General features: G+C 35.4%; 1 protein-coding gene across 2 annotated transcripts in view; it reads left to right on the top strand.

Annotated features, from left to right (window-relative positions):
- RBM41 (RNA binding motif protein 41) overlaps nucleotides 1–21,153 on the top strand; it is a 54,215-nt gene extending 33,062 nt beyond the window's left edge. For both annotated transcript variants that reach the window (XM_035287643.3, XM_017968551.4), the window contains 2 exons: nucleotides 14,004–14,151; nucleotides 15,701–21,153. In XM_035287643.3, the coding sequence (XP_035143534.1) occupies nucleotides 14,004–14,151; nucleotides 15,701–15,867 (315 nt within the window). In that variant the 3' untranslated portion in view covers nucleotides 15,868–21,153. The remainder of the gene's footprint in view (nucleotides 1–14,003; nucleotides 14,152–15,700) is intronic.
- Nucleotides 21,154–21,584: the final 431 nt, after the last annotated feature.

The raw sequence follows: 21,584 nt of genomic DNA, 5'->3' as shown, positions 1-21,584 counted from the left end.
GTTCCCAAGAGATTCTGGTGCTGCTGGTCTGAGAGTGACAATTTAAAGTCATTGTTCTAGGTTATATACCTGGGAGTGGAATTACTGTGATATTTAGGGTATGTATATCTCAACTTCTAATGAACAGGGTTTCAGAGGTCTCTTCCCATTCTTGCCAAAACTTTGGAGTATTAGACTCTTTATTTTCCCAACCTAATCAGTTTGAAAAGATATCTCATTGTTTTAATTTGCATGTTTCTGATTTCCAGTGAGATTATGTATGTATTCTTAACATTTATTTACCTTTCAGCAACTTTCTGTGAATTATCTGTTATATTCCTTTGCCGAATATTTGTTTTTTCATATTTATTTATAAGGATTATTCTAAAATTCTGCATACGAATCCTTTCTGTTGTTTATTTAGCAAATATCTTCTCACAGTGGATGATTTACCTTTTAACATTGTTCCTGATGTCTTTTGTTGAGCAGAAGACTTTCATTTTAATGTTATCAGATTATCAGTACTTTATTCAATGGTTTGTGCTTTTTAAGTCATTTTAAGGAAATCCTTCCCTACAAATCAATAAGAAAAATACAAATGGCACAATAAAAATGTTTATAAAAACAGATATGGCCGGGCGCGGTGGCTCACGCCTGTAATCCCAGCACTTTGGGAGGCCGAGGCGGGTGGATCATGAAGTCAAGAGATCGAGACCATCTTGGTCAACATGGTGAGACCCCGTCTCTACTAAAGATACAAAAAATTAGCTGGGCATGGTGGTGCGTGCCTGTAATCCCAGCTACTCGGGAGGCTGAGGCAGGAGAATTGCCTGAATCCAGGAGGAGGAGGTTGCAGTGAACCGAGATCACGCCATTGCACTCCAGCCTGGGTAACAAGGGCGAAACTCCGTCTCAAAAAAAAAAAGAAAAACAGATATAACAGGCAATTCACAGAGGCAAAAACACCAATGGCCAATAAACTTAAGAAATCTCATTAGTAATCAAGAAAGTGCAAAATAAATCTATACTATGATATTTACATTTAATACTTAGAATGCTGGCATGTATTTAAAGGCCTAACAATGCCAAGTATTGGTGAGCATATGAAACAATAAGAACTCCATGTAATCCCAGCACTTTGGGAGGCCGAGGCTGGCGCATCACCTGAGGTCAGGTGTTTGAGATCTGCCTGGCCATGGTGGCGAAACCCCACCTGTACTAAGAATACTAAAAATTAGCTGTGTGTGATGGCACACACTTGTAATCTCAGCTACTCAGGAGGCTGAGGCATGAGAATCTCTTGAACCCAGGAGGCGGAGGTTGCAGTGAGCCGATCACGCCACTACACTACAGCCTGGGTAACAGAGTGAGACTCTGTCTCAAAAAAAAGAGAGAAAGAAAGAAAGAAACAGTAAGAACTCTAATATACCTCTAGGGGAATATAAATGAACACAGCCACTTCTGCCTATTTACCTCTGGGGGAATATAAATGAATACAGCCACTTCTGCTTGTTGTAATATTGTTTATGAGGTGCATTCATGTTCATTAGGAGTATTGGTAAAACATGGTATGTTTTTAAACTAGAATACTACACAGTAGAGAAAATGAATAAAATAGAATTATAGGTATCAATGTGGATGAAACTCACAAACATAATTTTGAATGCAAATGACTAGTTGCAGATTTCTAGTTTCAGCTTCAACATGTGAAGTCCTTAGAAGTCATCACTCCTGTCTTACAATAAGAAAAACAGCTGAACAAACTAAAAATCAATGACTTTTCTTAGACCCAGCAGACAGGGCAAACTGCAACCGTGAAATCTGGAGAAACAGACAGTTATACAAAATCACATCCTAGATTTGCTTATCAGGAGCAAAAGGCACTGTAGCCATAAACTGGTAGAAACACTTAGGTGGTAACTTTGACAAATTGCTGGAGGTAGAGTGTAGACTAGTGTGGGAATGACAAAACTCCTGAGGGGCCACAGTCTTAGAGGATTTTTTTTACTTCCAGGAACCCCACAAGGTTCAAGGTAAAGAGCTAAGGAAAAAAAAAATCTCTTGTTTCTGGCATGAAGAGAGGAAACACAATCATTTTTAAATGTATCCAGAACTTTCTACCTAGCAAAGGGCTACCCCACAAGGAAAACTATACCAAAGCCTTATCCAACTTCAGGCTCTTCTGGCTTTCCTGTCTCATCCAAGAGAGAGAGAGAAAAAAAAAAGCTGTGAAATGCTTATGAAGGTTACAGGCTGGAGACACAGGCACACTAAAAGATTGAGACTTCCAACATAGGAGTGGAGAATGCTTCACTTTTTACACCTTGCTACCACATCAACAGGGCTTCAGTATAATAACCATGGATTATAGCTGAAAGACCTGCAAGGGTCAGACTCTATTTAAGGAGATTTGTTTGTTTGTTTGTTTTTTGTAAGCCCAAATAAAACAAGGGAGACAAAAAGACACTAGAAGAAATGAAAACTTCTGATACCTACAGCTACAGCAAACATTAAGCACAGCCCAACTCCTGGCCAGATTAACATAAAACCTCATGCTAACAGCCTCTTTGGCTCAGTTCCTATTACTTGATAGATCATGTCCAGTTTAAAACAGAAAAAAATTATAATGTATGCTAAACAAAAATAAAACAAAGTCTGGGGAGACAAAACAAGCATGAGAACCAAATTCAGATATGACACAGGTTTTGGAATTACCAGATGTGGAATTTAAAATAACCACGATTAATATACCAAGTAGGCTATGAATGAACATAGATAACATGCAAGACTGGATGGCTAATGTAAACAGAGAGAAACTAAGAAAGAATCAAAAGAGTTACTAGAAATCAACAGCACTGTAACACATAAAGAATGCCTTTGACAGGCTCATCAGTAAGTTGAAAACAGCCAAGGAAGGAATCAGTAAAGACTGAAAAAAAAAGGAACGGAATATCCAAGAACTATGGGACAATTTCAGAGTATAACATTCATGTTATTGGAATACCAAAAGGAGAAAAAGAAGGAGAAGAAATATTTGAAGTAATAATGGCTGAGAATTTTCCAAAATTAATAGCAGATAACAAACCACAGATCTGGGAAGCTCCAAGAACACCAAGCAGGATAAATACCAAATACTAATAAATGCCCAAACTACACCTAAGCATATCATGTTCAAACTACCAAAAATCAAAGAAAAGTTTTTATAAACAGCTAGAGAAAAGAAACACTTTACCTATATAGAAACAAAGATAAGAATTACATCAGAAGTTCTCATCAGAACTGTGCGAGCAAGAGAGTAGAGTAGAATATTTGTGTCAAAAATCATCATTCTCAGCAAACTGACACAAGAACAGAAAATCAAACACTGCATGTTCTCACTCATAGGCGGGTGTCAATGAGAACACATGGACACAGGGAGGGGAGCATCACACACTGTGGTCTGTTGGGGGGCACCAAGGTAGGGACAGTGGGAAGGTAGGGAGGTCAGGGAGGGATAACATGGGGAGAAATGCCAGATGTAGGTGATGGGGGGATGGAGGCAGCAAACCACATTGCCACTTGTGTACCTATGCAATAATCCTGCATGATCTGCATGTGTACCCCAGAACCTAAAGTACAATTAAAAAAAAGAAAAAAGAAAACACCTACCTAGAATTATTTATCCAGGAAAAAAAAAAGATCCTTCAAAAGTGAAGGAAAAATAATGAAGACTTTCTCAGACTAACAAAACTGAGGGCATTTTTCACCAGTAAACCCCACCTTGTAGGAAGAAAATGCTTTTGAAAAAAGTTCTCCAGAGATAAGCAAAATTATATAGGTCAGAAACTCAGATCTGCATAAAAAAAGGAAGAGCATAGGAGACTGCATTAAGGTAAAATAAAATCTTTTATTTTCTCATTTTAAAACAATATAAAATACAACTTTTTAAAATAATAGGAATGTGTTAGATAATTATAGCAGATGGATAAGTAACAGCAATATTATAAGGGATTGGTTGCAGGAATTATATATATATATATATACACAAATCTATCTCTGTTATAAGGTATTTGCACTATCGAGGAAGTAGTATAGTTTTATTTGAGAGTAGATTTAGATCAGTTGTAAATGTATATTGCAAACTCTAAGGCAATTACTAAAAACATAAAAAGTACAATTGCTATGGCTAAGAGAAGGGTGAAAATTGAAGCATATAAAATAATATTCTTTTTTTTTAACAGTATTTTTTGAGGGGGGAAAAAAAACAGAGGGAACACTTCTTAACTCATGTTATGAGACCAGCCTTGCTTAGTACCAAAACCAGATAAAGACAGTACAATGAAAAAAAAAAAAAAGATAAAGAATATCTACAGCACCCCATAGCTAACGTCATACTTAATAGAAACTGGATGCTTTCTGCTTTGATTAAAAATAAGGCAAAAATGTCCCCTTTCCCCACTGCTTTTCAACAGTGTACTAGAAGTACTAGCTACAGTAATAAAACAAGTAAAGGAAATTAAAAGTATACAGATTGGGAAGGAAAAAAAATACAGCTTTCTTTGTTCACAAGTAACATGTATGTCTGTGTAGAGAATCCCAAAGAATTGGCCAGAAAACAAACTAACAAACAACTCTTGGAACTAGATTAGTATAGCTTGGAGGATACAAGGTTAATTCACAAATGTCAATTGCTTTCCTCTATTCCAGAAATGAACAATTGGAATTTGAAATTAAAAACAGCACTTTACAATAGCACCAAAAAGGAATGGAATACTTAGGTATAAATTTAACAAAGTATATACAAGTTCTATATGTAAAACTGAAGAAAAATTAAGGAAGATCTAAATAAACAGACATTTTGTGTTCTTGGATTAAAAGACTTACATTGTTAAGATATCAGTCTTCTCAAATTGATTTGTGGATTCTACACAATCCCAGTGAAATCCCAGTACACTGTTTTGTGGATATTTAGGAGCTGAATCTAAGTTTGTATGAAAAAACAAAAACCCAGAACATGTAACACAATTCCTGAAGAAGAACAAATTTGGAGGACTGGCACTACCCAACTTCAAGAGTTACTATAATCAAGTAGCGTGGCATGGTGTTGATGGGGAAAAAAAAACACATGGATCAATGGAGCAGAATAGAGACCCAAGGATTAGACCCATATAAATATAGTAAATTGATATTTGACAAGGGATGAAAGACAGTTTAGTGGAGAAAGAATACTCTTTTCAACAAATGATGCTAGAATAACTGAATATTCACATGTAAAAAAAATGAATCTAGATATAAACCTTACATCCTTCATAAAAATTAACTCAAAATGGATTATAGACCTAAATATAAAACACAATACTATAAAACTTCTAGAAGAAAAATGATTAATCTGTTTGATGATGTATTTATCAGATATATCACCAAAAGTACAATTTATGTAAGGAACAGTTGATAAGTCAGATTTTATTAAAATTTTAAACTTCTGTTATGTGAAAGGCACTTTTAAGAGAATCAAAAGAGAAGCCCCAGACTAGAAAAATATTTGCAAAATGTATATCTAATAAAAGACTTGCATTCAAAGTACACAAAGAATTACCAAAACTCAACAATATTAATACAACTCAATTTAAAAATGGGTAAAAACTAAGAACAGACACCTCACCAAAGGCAAAGTAAGTATATACACAGCAAGTAAGCATGCAAAAAGAAACTCATCTTTGTCATCAGAGTTGAAAAATATGAAATGCCACTACACACCTACTAGAAATTGCTAAAGTTCACCATAAAACTGACAATACCAAATCCTGTTCAGGATGCAGATCAACAGGAACTTTTTAAGAAATTATAGATGCAGAAGATACACATGCAGTTTTGTTTAGTTTTTTGGGGATGGAGTCTCGCTCTCTGTCACTCATGCTGGCGTGCAGTGGTGTGATCTCAGCTCACTGCAACCTCCACCTCCCGGGTTCAAGCAATTCTTTTGCCTCAGCTTCCCAAGTAGCTGGGACTACAGGTGCGAGCCACCACGCCTGGCTAATTTTGTACTTTTAGTAGAGATGGAGTTTCGCCATATTGGCCAGGCTGATCTTGAACTCCTGACCTCAAGTGATTTGCTCGCCTTGGCCTCCCAAAGTGCTGGAATTACAGGCATGAACTACCACGCCTGGCTGCAGTTTTTTTTTTTTTTTTTAATGGATATATTTTATAGTATTGTAGGCTGGAACTCTTATTCATATCTGGTGGGACTACAGTCTTTTGGGAAGACAGGTTGGCCACCTCTTACAAAGCTGAACATTGTTTTGCCAACAGTCCAACTACTACACTTCTGCTTACTGATTTGAAAAGCCTTGTGTTCAACAAAAACTGCCATGTGAATGTTCGTAGGAACTTTATTCGTACGGCCAAAAACTGGAAGCAGTCAAGATGTCTTCCATTAAGTTAATGGAGACATTCACCTGTGGCAGATCTATACAATGGAGTATCATTCAGCAATAAAAAGAAATGCCCTGTCAAGCCACAAAAAGACATAGAGGAACTTTAGATACATATTAATAGCTGAAAGAAGCTAGTATAGAAAGACTACATATTGTATTATTTCATTATATGACATTCTGGAAGAGGGAAAACTATAGACAGTAAGATGATAAATGCCTGCCAAGGGTTTGAGGGGAATGAATAAGGGAGGAATAGATGAAAACAAGGAATTTTTAGGGCAGTCAAATTATTCTGTAGCATACTGTAATTGTAGAGGCAAGACATCCATTTGTCAAAACCCGTTAAACTACACAGCACAAAGAATGACACTTAATGTATACAAATGTTAAAAACTCATTTAGGAGGTTGAGGGATCCTGGGAAAGAATGCAGACAGTGAGAAGAGAGTCTAACTGTATTACAAATATATAAAGCAACCTCATTGAAAGGACTGGGGAAAAGATGCCAGACTAAGCATCTTTGGAAATATGTGGAGTCAGAAAGACGAAAAGCAAATGGAACTTCACATAACCACGGTAGCCTTGTTGATAAGGTTATGTCCCATGGGGGGTACTGGTTACTTGGGGAGTAACAATTCTGATACTGTTATACATGCATAATGGAATGGAACAATTAAGTAAATGGATGGCAGATGGTGGGAGCCAGGTTTCTCACTATTGGAATCACAGATAAGTAAAGGGAGGAAGCTGGAATGATCCATGTGATAATGGTTTACAGTTGGAGACATCAGGATGAACTCATGTTTAACTTAATATAGATATAAGTGGTTACATATAGAAATGTTTATATGTGTTTTTATATACATGGATTAGTATAAACACATATATTTTGTTCTGTAAGCTGAAAGGACCCAAATGAAAGGACACCACAGTAGCAGTGAGCTTGCTCAGTATCCATATCTTGGTTTCTAATACAATTCTCTAATAAAATGAACCAGGGCTCCTTAGAGAAATGGCTGCTTCTAATACTGGGGTGGGAAATATACAAGATAAACCTTGCACGTCTTGTAGTGCCAGAAAGTAAGGAAGTGCTAATGAAAGAGCTTCCAATGACTAAAGCTGGAAGAATTTGTACAACAAACTAAATGTTGGATAATCCAATGTATAGAATAAACATCCATGAGTCCAGATGATATAAATAAGTGACTGAGTAAACAAATATATAGAGGAAAAGAAATATAAACCTCCCATGAAAAAAAAATTTCATACAATTTATGTAGATACTCTACCTCAAGGAGGGCTAGCATAACTCCCCATTCCTTAGTTTTGAGCTGCTCCTAATGACGTCTTTCCAAAAGAGTATAGGATGGGAAAGAAGAAGAAACCTGACAAACACTGCCTAAGCCAGGTGATTAAGGCCAACATCAACAGTTGTTAATCATATTGATTAAACATATTGATTGTATGTATGGTTAATATTGCATGATCAAAACTGTACTTCTCCTGTGTAGTTTTCCTCTCAATAATCCATAACCACAGTCTAACTGTAATGTAACCTAGATCCTGGAACAGTAAAATGCCATTAGGTAAAAGCTAAGGAAATCTAAACTATGGAATTTAGTTAATAATTATGTATCAATACTGGTTCATTAATTGTAACAAATATATATGTAAGATATTAATAACAGGGAAAACCGTGGGGTAGATGGGAGTTCTTGATATTCTCAATTTTTTTATAAATCCAAAACTGTTCTAAAATTAAAGTCCGTTTTAAGAGTTTTTAAGAATGTAGCTCTATATAGAAGAATGCATATTGTTTATATAAAGGACTATATTTTATAAAGTTGAAAACATGTAAAATAATACTGTATACTGCATAGGGACACCAGGAAGAGCTTTATGCTCTATTATCACATGGAGGCTATGTTTTTCTGTTTCACAGCTATGTTTATCTTGTTTTTGAACCTAGCTCTGTGTGTGTGTGTGTGTGTGTGTGTGTATGTGTGTGTGTATGTATGTTGTGGATACATTCATACATATGTACAAGTCTGCACTTATGTATGTATGTATGCAGAGGGGATGTATCCTAGCAAGAACTGGCAGAGCCACCTCAACCAGAAGTCCTCTTTATTTTTTAAAAATATTCATATAAAAGGGAACAGTCTTAGTATGGATCTTTCCTAATTGATGAGAAACTTGAAGTTTGTTTTCACATACCCCTTTCTGTGGTTATTTAATTTGGTGTTTTCATGATTAGTATTTGAGAGCATAGGCAAGTCAGTTATTCTATGCCCTTGTCTTTAAGATACGAAAATACAAAAAATGCTAAATATATTAATATCCAGGTTTTAGAGATTTGGGGACATAAAGATTCTACTACTTGTTAACAATATTTAATACATTTATTTATAACTTTCAGCACTTAAGTCATTTAAGTGGGTTATATTTTCCTGTTCTTTGCTTTTGCTACTCCTGTCTGAATTCAATTGTACAATACAATGTTGTCAACAATAAGCACAAAGCTATAGAACTTTTTCATCTTGCATGACTAAAACTTTATACCTATTGAACAGCAACTCCCCATTTCCTCCTCCCCCAGTCCTGGTGACTACCATTCTACTTTCTGTTTTACTACTTTAGATACTTCAGTAAGTGGAATCATATGATATTTGTCCTGTGACTGGCTTCTCTCACTTAGCCTGTAGTCCACAAGTTTCATTCATGTTATAGCATAATGACATGTAGGATTTCTTACTTTTTAAAGACTACATAATATTCCATTGTATTTATATGCCACATTTTCTTTATCTGTTCATCAGTCAGTGGACATTTAGGTTTTTCTACCTGTTGGCTATTGTGAATAATGCTGGGGTGAACATAGGAGTGCATATATCTCTTTAAGATGCTACTTTTAGCTCTTAATACCTAGAAATGGGATTGTTGGATTGTGTGGTAGTTCTAATTTTTATTTCTAGAGGAGCTTCCATACTGTTCTTCATAGCAGCTGTACCACTACCACTTTACATTCCCACCAACAGTACACAAGGGTCCCACTTCTTCGTATCCTTGCCAACATTTGTAATTTTCTGGTTTTTTGAAAATGGCTGTCCTAACAGGTATGTGGTATCTCATTGTGTTTTTCATTGACATTTCTCTGTTGATGAGTAATATTGAACATCTTTTCATGTATCTATTGGCTATTTGTATTTCTTCTTTGGAGAAATGTTTAAGTCTTTTGCCATATTTTAACCATGTTGTTTCCTTGCCATCAAGTTGTAGAGTTCCTTAGATATTTTAGATATTAAATATGACTTGCAAATATTTTCTGTTACTCCATAGGTTGCCTTTTCACTCTATTTATTGTTTCCTTTGCTGTGCAGGGCTTTTTAGTTTGATGTAGTCCCACTTATCTATTTCTGTTTTTGTTGCATGTGTTTTTGGTGTCATGTCAAAGAAATCACTGCCAAGACTAACGTGAAGAAGTTTTTCCTCCATGTTTTCTTCTAGGAGTTTTACAGTCTTAGGTCTTATATTTAAACCTTTAGTCCATTTTGAATTGATTATTGTGTATGGCATAAGATAAGGGTCCAGTTTCATTATTTAGCATGTGACTGTCTTGTCTTCTCAACATTTTGTTAAAGAGAGACTATCTTTTTCTCATGTTGTATTCTTGGCACACTTGTGGAAGATCAGTTGACTGTAGCTTCATGGGTTTATTTCTAGGCTCTCAAATTGTTTCCATTGACCTATTTGTACAGTGTTTATGCCAGTACCATACTGTTTTGATTACGGTAGCTTTGTAATATATTGTGAAATAAGGAAGTGTGTGGCTACTAGCTTTGTTCTTTCCCAAGAGTGTTGTGGTTATTTGGTATCATCTGTGGTTCTATATGAATTTGGGGATTGTTTTTTTTATTTGTGTAAAAATTGCCATTGGGACTTTGATAGAGATTGCATTGAATCTGTAGACTGCTTTGGATAGTATGGATATATTAATACTAAGTCTTCTAATTCATGAACACAGGATATATTTTCATTTATTTGTGTCTTTTTAAATTTATTTCAGCAACATTTGTAGTTTTCAGAGTACAAGTCTTTCACCTCCTTGGTTAAGTCCTTTTTTCCATATTTTATTTTTTTCAATACTGTTGTAAATGGGATAACTTTCTTAGTTTTCTCTTCATACTGTTCATTAGTAGTGTATAGAAACCACAACTGATTTTCCTGTTTGTATCCTCTTCACTTTCTTTCACCAATGTTTTGTAGTTTTTCTTGTAGAGGACTTTCACCTCCTTGATTGAATTTATTTCTAGGTATTTTATTTTGCTTTTTGTAGCTATTATAAATATTGCCTTCTTGATTTCTTTTATAGCTAGTTCACAGTTGAAATGCTACTGATTTTTGTATGTTGATTTTGTATGCTGCAACTCTACAGATTTTGCATATCTGTTCTAAGAGCTTTTTGGTAGAGTCTCTTAGGTTTTTTTGTTTTGTTTTGTTTTTCTGTATATAAGATCATGTTGTCTACAAACAGGGATAATTTGACTTCCTCCTTTGTGCTTTGGATACCTTTTATGTCTTTCCTTTATCTAATTGTTCTGGCTAGGACTTCCACTACTGTGTTGAATAAGAGTAGTGAGAGTGAGTATTGTTGTCTTTTGCCAGTTCATAGAGGAAAAGCTTTCAGCTTTTCTCTGTTCAGTATGATGTCTAATTCTTCTTTGTTGTTGAATCTTTAGTGTTTTCTACATGTATGATCAGTTCAACTGTGAACAGAGATAATTTTACTTCTTTCTTTCTGATTTGGATGCGTTTTACTTCTGTTTCTTGCCTATTTGCTCTCGCAAGAACTTCCAGTACTATGCTGAATAGAAGTGATGAGAGTAGGCATCCATGCCTTGTACCTGATCCTAGAGGAAAAGCTTTCAGTTTTTTAATACTGAATATTGTGTTAGCTGTGGACTTTACATATATGGCCTTTATTATGTTGAGATAATTTCATTTTATTAGTAGTTGAGTGTCTTCATCATTGAAACAATATTGAATTTTATCAAAAATTTTGTCTGCATCTATTGAGATGATCATATAATTTTTATCTTTTTTTCTATTAATATGTGATATTGATCAATTTTTGTATATTGATTCATCCTTGCATCCCAGGGATAAATCCCCCTTGGTCATGGTGTATAATCTTCTTAATGTGCTATTTAATTTGGTTTGGTAATATTTTGTTGAGGATTTTTACATCTGTTTATTGGTCTGTATTTTTCTTACAGTGTTTTTGTCTGGGTTGGTTTCAGGGTAATCCTGGCCTCATAGAATAGCTAGCATGTAGTTGGATCTTGTTTATCCATTCAGGTACTCTGTCTTTTGGAGAGTTTATTAATATTTAATGTAACTATTGCTAGCAAAGGACTTACTATTACCATTTGTTCATTGTTTTCTGTCTCTCTTTTAGCTCTTGTGTCTCTCTGTCAGCTGTCTTCCTTTATGGTTCATTGGGTTTTTTGGTAGTGACATACTTTCACATATTTCTCATTTTCCTCTGTATATGCCCTATAGGTATAGGGCATGGTAAAGCAATCTGTTTGAAGCTGATAACATCTTAAGTTCAGTCACATATAAGAGCTCATTTTACTTCTCTTGATTTGTTTGTTTGTTTTTTTGAGACAGGGTCTCACTCTGTTGCCCAGGCTTGAGTGTGGTGGTGTGATGTGATCATAATTCACTACAGCCTCAAACTCCTGAGCTCTGGTAATCCTCCTGCCTCAGCCTCCCAAATAGCTGAGACTAGTAAAGTTGGCCAGTTGCTTACAAGTAGCGCATGCCACCCTGTCTCTTTTGTAGCGACAGGGTCTCACTGTGTTGTCCAAACTGATCTCACACTCCTGAACTCAAGCGATCCTTCCACCTCAGCCTCCCAAAGCACTGGGATTACAGGGGTGAGCCACTGTACCTACCCTCCCATGCCTAATAGGAGGAATAATTTATCTTATTTTTCTGGGGATATTAGTTATGGTTTGTTGAAGTTTTTTCCTCCCATTTCTTTTTTTTTCTGTATGTTTGTTGTGTTCTCTCTTTCACATTAGAGGATTTCCTAAGTTGCCTGATAATCCATGCCCAACTTTATAGGTAGGGACCAAAAAGCAGATTGGAATCTCTAAGCACACAAGTGGCTCTTGTTGACTTTGAGCTTCACTTTAAAGTGGTCTGGCTGGGCCATTTGTTGGAGAAACTCCTCATCCCAAGTCAGTATTTTCATATCTTTCCTCCTAGGACTTACCAGTTTTCCCAGAGAAGACTGTTCCAAACTCTTTGTTAGGAGGATACTACCAGCATTCTAGGAGCCAAATGGCAAGGTCTAGGAGGACCTCAACATTTAGTATGCATTCTTTCTCTTAGTCTCCTTGTTTTCAGAAACAGTATTCAGATCTTCAACTATGTATGGCATTCCTTGTCGTCTGGTGATAAGCCTCAAGTATTCTACCAGGATTGGCAAGTTTTCTTTTACCCCATAGTATATTGTGAGGGAGGGTATTTAAAGATCAAATTGGCTTTTAGACAGCCTTCAACCCAGCTGCCTTATTTTAACCCCATCTTTTCACATTTATTTCTGAAGGTAAGTGAAATAGTCAGTTTGGGAACTATTTCAGGATTCTGAAGTGGTGACAGGTGGGTTCTTGTTTTTCTCCACTACCAGCTTAAAATTCAGCTTTCTCCAGTGTGCTGAGTTGGTTCCTGCTCATCCAGTTTTTCATCTTCCAGACTATTACTGCTGTTATCTCCTTTTCTTGTTCCTCCTGACCTCCTTGGCTTGTGTTTTTTGTTTTTTTAAGTTCCCATAGTAACCGGGCGTGGTGGCTCACGCCTGTAATCCCAGCATTTTGGGAGGCTAAGGTGGGTGGATCACAAGGTCAGGAGCTCAAGACCAACCTGGCCAAGATGTTGAAACTCCATCTCTAATAAAGAATACAAAAATTAGCTGGGCATAGTGGTGGGCGCCTATAATCCCAGTTACTGGGGAGGTTGAGGCAGAGAATTGCTTGAACCTGGGAGGCAGAGATTGCAGTGAGCCAAGATCATATCACTGCACTCCAGCCTGGCTGGCAGAGTGAGACTCTCTCTGAAAAAACAAACAACAACAACAAAAAGGTTCCCATAGTTTTAGAGAGTTTTCTGGATGGAATGAAATTAAATGAATGTGTTCAGTCTGCCATTTTTATGTGAAACTAATTCTAATCATAATGAAAGAGTTGCCTATGGCTGGGCGTGGTAGCCCACACCTATAATCCCAGCACTTTGGGTGGCCAAAGTGGTTGGATCACCTGAGGTTGGGAGTTCGAGACCAGCCTGGCCAACATGGTAAAACTCCATCTCTACTAAAAATACAAAAATTAGCCATGTATGGTGGTGCATGACTGTAATCCCAGCTACTTGGGAGGCTGAGGCATGAGAATCACTTGAACCCGGGAGGCGGAGGTTGCAATGAGCCGAGATTACACCACTGCACTCCAGCCTGGGTGACAGAGTAAAACTGTCTCAAAAAAGAAAAAGAAAAGAGTTGCCTTATCTCCTTTATATGATATTTTGGTTGATCCTCAATTTGTTTTAGGTGTTATACCTGAAGAACCTTAGCCCTCGAGTGACTGAAAGAGATCTTGTGTCATTGTTCGCTCGGTTCCAGGAGAAAAAAGGACCTGCAATTCAATTCCGAATGATGACTGGACGAATGAGGGGCCAGGCTTTCATCACCTTTCCCAGTAAGTAATTTAATCCAGATGATTACCCAGTTGCCCCTCAGTTCACTAGAGTCTACCTATAACCTCTCTAATTTAGATATAGTCCTTTGATTTCTTCACAGCATGTGAGAACAAGAGAAAGAACGGAAAATATGTTTTCAGTGTTTCCTCTCCTCCATTGACAATGCATGACCACGTTACCCCAGTGTCCTCAAATTTCCCAGTCTTGACACTTCCTTCTTATCCTACCAAAATCTATACTCCCTTCACTGATGATAGGATTTCTATTCCAAGTTAAAATTAGATTACTCATTAATTAATGTATTAGTATTCTGATCCGAACACATGTACTTGCCTTATGCCCTGTTCCTTTAGGACTCAGTGAGTGCAAGCTAATGTACTAATTTATTACTAATTCATAATTAGTAGATGATGATAGTCTTCTAAATATTATTTGCATATTAATGCATGGCTTCTAATCCAAAGGGAAGAATAATATAAGAATTTTAGTTTCTGTGACAGACCAGATAATATGTTGTTTTGTGGGGAGGCTTTGTAGAATCTGTACCTTTCATTGTCCCTAAAGTATCATCATTTCTAAATAGCCTATTAATCTATGTGTAGGCAAGTGATTTTACACATGAGTACTGCTAAGCCCCCCTCCATTGTTTTCATACCGTCTTGTACCATCTTTCCTATTGTACTAAAGATTTTTTAAATCCTCTATATCAGTAGTTTTCAGTTTTTTTCAAGGGTAAGAACCCCTTTTGAATTTATAAAACAGTTTATGGGCACTCCACATGATATGATGTATTAATTGAAAAAATACTTAATAAAAAGGCTTTATAAAGCAAGGACTTTAAAATGTGTAGCTATTTTACTACTCTTAAAAGGTATACACTTTAAAAGATTTCTAGTACATATATATATGAAACAAAATTGTTTTAGTCTATTTGTCTACTTATGATACCACAAACTCCTGGCCATAAATCACCCCTTCCTTATTTCTTACATCCAGGCTTTTAGACCCATAAGTTGAATACTCCCGGCATATAGTATATATTCTCACATTTCAACCCATATACCTGCAAGGATTCTTAAACTTATTCATCCCAATAAGGTGGCCCAGAACCACTCTCCCACTGAAAAACATAAAGTGGCAAGGTGCCCTTAATAACATGATAACTTATTTTGTTTGTGTTACTCATTTCGAAAATGATTTGGTTCTCACAGTACCTATAATCAGTTATGTAAGATAGAGGCTTGTGTATAATTACTAATAGCTTAGACTTCTTTAGCACACTGCCTATATCCTTGTTTCTCTACTTATTTCTTTGAATTAGGAGACACCCTCAAACACCCATTTTGAGTTTTTATTATTATTTTTAGACATTAGTTTAATTTTGTTGAATAATGCAAATGGGAGATTATAGAAAAAATGATAAAATCAAATGATTATATGGTCTTACAGCTTACATTTAACTCCAAGGCAAAATAACCAAAACTAGACCTGGAATAGAATTAAATTATTAAGTCCTATGTAAATTGATATTTTTTCTTTCTCTTTTAGATAAGGAGGTAGCATGGCAAGCATTGCATCTAGTAAATGGATATAAACTACGTGGGAGAATACTGGTGATAGAGTTTGGAAAGAACAAAAAGCAACAGTCAAATCTCCAAGCTACTTCTCTCATATCATGTGCTACAGGTAGCACTACAGAAATAAGTGGTAGCTAGAATATATATAGATTGTGGGTCTTGGATGGTCTTTCTTGTGATGGAATCTTGGATCTAGGATTTATGTATAGACATTAGTTTGTTTGGAGTTGAAGAGGAAAAACTAACTGAGGGAGGGGAAAAAATTAATTCAGGAAACCCCTTTCAACTTTTGGAGAGAACTAGTAGAAAACATTTTCTATTATATAATTGAAAACTATATGGGACAGATGATATATGCTGAGTATGAAGGGTAGAGTGCTAAGAGTATTATTTTCTCAGGATAAATTACAAGGGATTATTCCTAAGGATTTTTTAAAATCTTTATAATTTTTCTGGGGTCCTCAATATTTGTCCCTAGGGATAACATTCTTTCTTAGACTGCTTCCTATATACAGAAATAAAAAACTAATTAAATGTTGAAATATTTCTTTACTAGAGCCCATTTGTCCATATTTCATCCACCTAGTAAATAAAAGAGCAGGACCCCAGGCCTAAGCATCAACAAATGCTATTAAGTCAGAACTCTCATCAGTAATAGTAGGTAGTTTCATAAGTCAGTTGACATATTTAATGAATGCTTCCTCCACAAGTTATCAGTCTTCAAAAAGCTATATATTTTTCTAGTTAAATCTTTTAGATCAAAATGTTGGTGTTCTCATAGCCATTTAAGCTAACAACCATTGAGTAATCATTGAATTCAAAGCAATAAACATTGATTAAGTGTCTAATATATGTTAATATTAGGCATATGAATTTTAGAAGAGGAACATACTAGCAAAGAATACCAAAGGGAAGTGGGAAAAAAGAGTCCTCTAGATAGAGGATGCCAGTCACAAATCCCCCAGTTGTTTTTTATGGTTTCTGGAAAATAAAAAGATAATATATAGAGAGGAAGTAGTATAAACTGGAGTCAGACCTGTACAGCCACTCATAACATTCAGTGACCTTGGCAAGTCACTTAATTTGAGCCTCGCTTTCTTCATCTATAAAGTGAGGATAATAATGCTACTTACCTCATTGGGTTGTGAAGATGAACTGAGATATTATCCAGGCTGAAGAACAGAAAGAAAAAATATGAATAAAATTGAGCAAGAGTATAGAACCTGTGTGACACCATTAATTAAGCATTCCTACATATTTGTAATGGGAGTACAGGAAAAAAGGAAGAGAAAAGAAGGAGCAGAAAAATATTCTAAGGAATAATGGCTATAAATACCCCCAATTTGATGAGAGACATTAACCTACACATCCAAGAAGAAAAAAGAAATTACAGATACATCATAAGAAAAATGCAAAAACCCAAAAATAAAATCTTGACAGCAATATGAGAAAAATGAGGAACTCAAATAAAATTAACAGTTGACTTCTCCTCAGAAACAGTGGCAGTGGCAGTGGAATAACACATTCAAAGTATTCAAAGAGAATAACTGTCAACCAATAATCCTATATACATTAAAACTATTTTTCAAAAATGAAGGTGAAATAAAACATCTCACATAAATCAAAAACTAAGAGAGTTTGTTGCTGGCAGACTTGACTTACTGGAAATACAAAAGGAAATTCTTCGGGCTGAAAGCAAGTGACCTCAGACAGTAATCTGAATCTACGCACATGCAGCAAAAGAGCACAGGCAAAAATATTTATGTAATTATCAGAAACAATCTATGCATTTTTTTCCTCCTAACTAATGTAAAAAGCAATTGCATAAAACAATATGTATATAGTTGCATTGTTTGGCCTATAACATATAAAATATATATTTGCAAATAACAGGGCAAAAAGCTGAGTTGAAGTAAAACTGTGTTGTACTAAAGAACTGATTCCAGATGGTAACACAAATCAACAGGAACAAATGGAGAGAACGTGAAATAGAAAAGAAGTCTAATACAAAAAAGAATCTATAAACATTCTTCTCTCAGCTTGTTTTAAAGATGTAAAATTATATTAAGTAATTATAATAATGTGTGTTAGGTTTATAATGTATAGAAATAACATGTATAACAATACCACAAAGAGAGGGTGGATTTATATAGGAATAGGATTGTTACATTGGAATTAAGTTAGTATTTATCTGAATCCTGTTAGTTAAGATGCGTATGGTAAGCCCTAGAGCAACCACTAAGGTAATATCTTTTAAAAAATCAAAAATATTATTAAAGAAATGTAAATATCACATTATGAAATACTCAGTGCAAAAGAAGGAATGGAGAAGCAAAAAGCTTGAGGCATATCGAAAACAAACAGTAAAATGGCAGTCGTAAACCTTCGTATATCAAAATAACAGTAAGGGCCGGGCACAGTGGCTCAAGCCTGTAATCCCAGTACTTTGGGAGGCCGAGGCGGGTGGATCACGAGGTCAAGAGATCGAGACCATCCTGGTCAACAAGGTGAAACCCCGTCTCTACTAAAAATACAAAAATTAGCTGGGCATGGTGGCACGTGCCTGTAGTCCCAGCTACTCGGGAGGCTGAGGCAGGAGAATTGCTTGAGCCCAGGAGGCGGAGGTTACAGTGAGTCAAGATTGTGTCATTGCACTCCAGCCTGGGTAACAAGAGTAAAACTCCGTGTCAAAAAAAATAAAAAATAAAAATAACAGTAAATGTGCATGGATGCAGCAATACTATCAAAAGGCAGATTGTCAGAACAAGTCTGATTCAACAGTCTGATTCAACTTCATGCCATCTATCAGAGACACACGTTAGATTAGAAGATAGAAAGAGATTAAAGATAAAAGGATGGCAAGCAAATATACCACACAAAGCCATAAGAAAGCTAGAGTGGCTATTCTAATAACAGACAAAATAGACTTAAAAAAAGTCATTAGAGATAAAGAATAAAATTTTTAAATGATAAAAGAAAGGGTCAATCCATCAGCAAGATGTAACAGCCATAAATATTTATGCACCTAACAACAGATCCCAAATATATGAAGGAAAAACTGAAAGGAAAGTAGAAAATAGATAAGTACATAAAAAGAGTTGGAATATTCAATATCCTGTTTTCAGTAATAGAGCACCGAGACAGAAGATAAACTAGGAAATAGAAGACTTGAACAGCATTATAAGGCAAATTGACCTAAAAGACATCTGTAAAACTTTCCACCCAACATCAGAATACATATGAAACATCATATGTATAATACATCAACATCAGAATGCATATGAAACATTTCCAAAGTAGGCCATAAGTTAAAGCATAAAACAAGCCTTAATAAATATAAGTGGACTGAAATCGTGCAAAGCATGTTCTCTGACCACATGGGATGAAGTTAGAAAGCAATAACAGAAAGTTGGGAAACTCACAAATATGTGGAAATCAGACACACTTGTAAGTGACTAGCTGCATGCAGTAGCTCACGCTGGAATCTCAGCACTTTGCCAGGCTGAAGTGGAGGATCCCTTGGATCCCTTCAGGCCAGGAATTGAGGACCAGCCTGGGCAACACAGCAAGACCCGGTTTCTAAAAAAAAAAAAAAAAAATGACCAATGCTTCAAAGAAAAAAAATCATAAGGGAAATTACAAAATTATTTGAGATGAATGATAAGACACAACAAACCAAAACTTACAAAATGCAGCTTAAGCAATGTTTACAGGAAAATTTATAGTTATAAATATCTATACTTAGAAAGATAATAGCACTAATCTCACTTTACACCTTAAGACCCTGGAAAAAGAAGACCAAACTTAACCTAGAGCCAGGAGAAAGAAGGAAATATAAAAGATTAGATGAGAACAAATGAAATAGAGTAAAAAAAGTAGAGAAAAATCAGTGAAACCAAAAGTTGATTCTGTGAAAAGATCAATAAAATTGACACACCTTCTGCTAGTTTGACCAGGGAAAAAGGAGAATCAAATTACTAAAATCAGAAATAAAGGAGGGAACATTTCTACTGACCTTGTAGAAATAAGATTATGAAAGCATATTATGAATAATTTTATGTCAATAAATTATCCTAGATGAGGTGGACAAATTCCTAGGAAGATACAAACTACCGAAACCAATATAGAAATAGAAAATTTGAATAAACCTGTATCAAGTAAATAGGTTAAATGAGTATTTTAAAAGATACCCATAAAGAAGAGCGCAGGCTCAAATGGCTTCTTAAATGAATTCTAAAAAAGTTTTAATGAAAAATAATACAAGTTCTTCACAAACTCTCAACAATTAGAAGAGCAGGGAACACTTCTAACACATACTACAACATGGAAGAACCAGAATATGCCCAGTGCAAGAAGCCAGTCACAAAAGACTACATATTATATGATACTATTTATATGCAGTATCCAGAATTGGCAAATATATATAGATAGAAAGTGGATTAGTGGTTGCTTAGGGCTGATACAGAGTTTGGGGGAATGGGAAGGGCTGGGATAATAGCTGAAGTGTATGAAGTTTCTTTAGAGGTTGATGAAAATGTTCTAAAATTGATTGTGATGATTTCACAACTGAATATACTCAAAACCAGGAATTGTACACTTTAAATGGGTGAATTGTGTGGTGTATTAATTATATCTCAATAAAACTCTCAAAAATAGGGATGTCCATTGGTAGGAAAATGGGTAAATAACTTATGACACATCTATTTAGTACAATACTATGCAGCTATTAAAATAGTGAAGTGTATCTATGAATGTATTATGACCTGTACTCATGTCCAAGGTTGTGTATTAAGTTAAAAAACAAGATGCAGAAATATATATGGTGTGAATACATTTTTGTGCAAAAGCATTAATATATGTATAGTATGTATATATAGATATTTCTGAATAAATTTACGAAAAAGCTGGGAAATAGACATAGAAAGCTGTAAACCTTTGGAAGTGGGACTGAACAGGCTGAAGGAGGACTTTCACTTTGTACAATTTTTAAAGTGATGTGATTCGGGGTGAGTTTTACTTTTTTCAGCATTTTTTAAATAATTTTTTTTAAAATTCTGCCAATGGCGTGGCTTCCAGAATATTTTTCAGGCCTACTCTGGTGATACTATCTGACTATACTCAGAACAAACTCCTATTCCTTTGATACACTGCTCACTTAGGATTAACACTCCAATTTCAGACTTTGTTTAAGTGACAAGGAATAAATTATCCTGGTGTAGCCTCCTGCACATGTTGCCAGGGGCATACTTCTAAGCTGGACATTTGTAGAAGGAACTGCTTCCTGTTAGGTAGAAAATCTCACCTCTGCTTTTTACTAGACCTAAAGACCACTGCAATTAAGGAACATAAAAATGAAGGATATCCTTCAATTGGTGCATAAACTGTAGTATATCCATACAGTGGAATCCTACTCAGCAATAAAAACGAATGAAATATACACGCAGCCACGTGGATGAATCTTAAATACATTTTACTAAGTAAAAGAAGCCAAACTAAAAAGGCTACTTACTGTTTGATTCCATCCATATGATTTTCTCAAAAAGCAAAACAATAGGGATGGAGAAAAAAATTTCAGTGGGTGTCAGTGGTTAAGGCTGGAATGCTCCTTGACTACAAAGTGGTCGCACAAGGAATTTGTTTTAATAATGGAAATTTTCTGTATCTGTATTTTAGTTACATAAGTATGTGCATTTGTCAAAACCCATAGATAGGCTTGTACACCAAAAAGAATGAAGTTTACTGTGTGTAATTTTTTTTAATAAATGTTATTTTTATGGAAGAAAAAAAACTTGGAGAGACAGCCATTTCTATTAAGTAGTGTTTTTATTTGTAGTCTTTTGATTACAGTTGAAAAC

The sequence above is a fragment of the Callithrix jacchus genome, chromosome X (genome assembly GCF_049354715.1).
Source record: "Callithrix jacchus isolate 240 chromosome X, calJac240_pri, whole genome shotgun sequence".
Lineage (NCBI taxonomy): Eukaryota > Metazoa > Chordata > Mammalia > Primates > Cebidae > Callithrix > Callithrix jacchus.
This window is presented reverse-complemented; position numbering and strand designations above follow the sequence as displayed.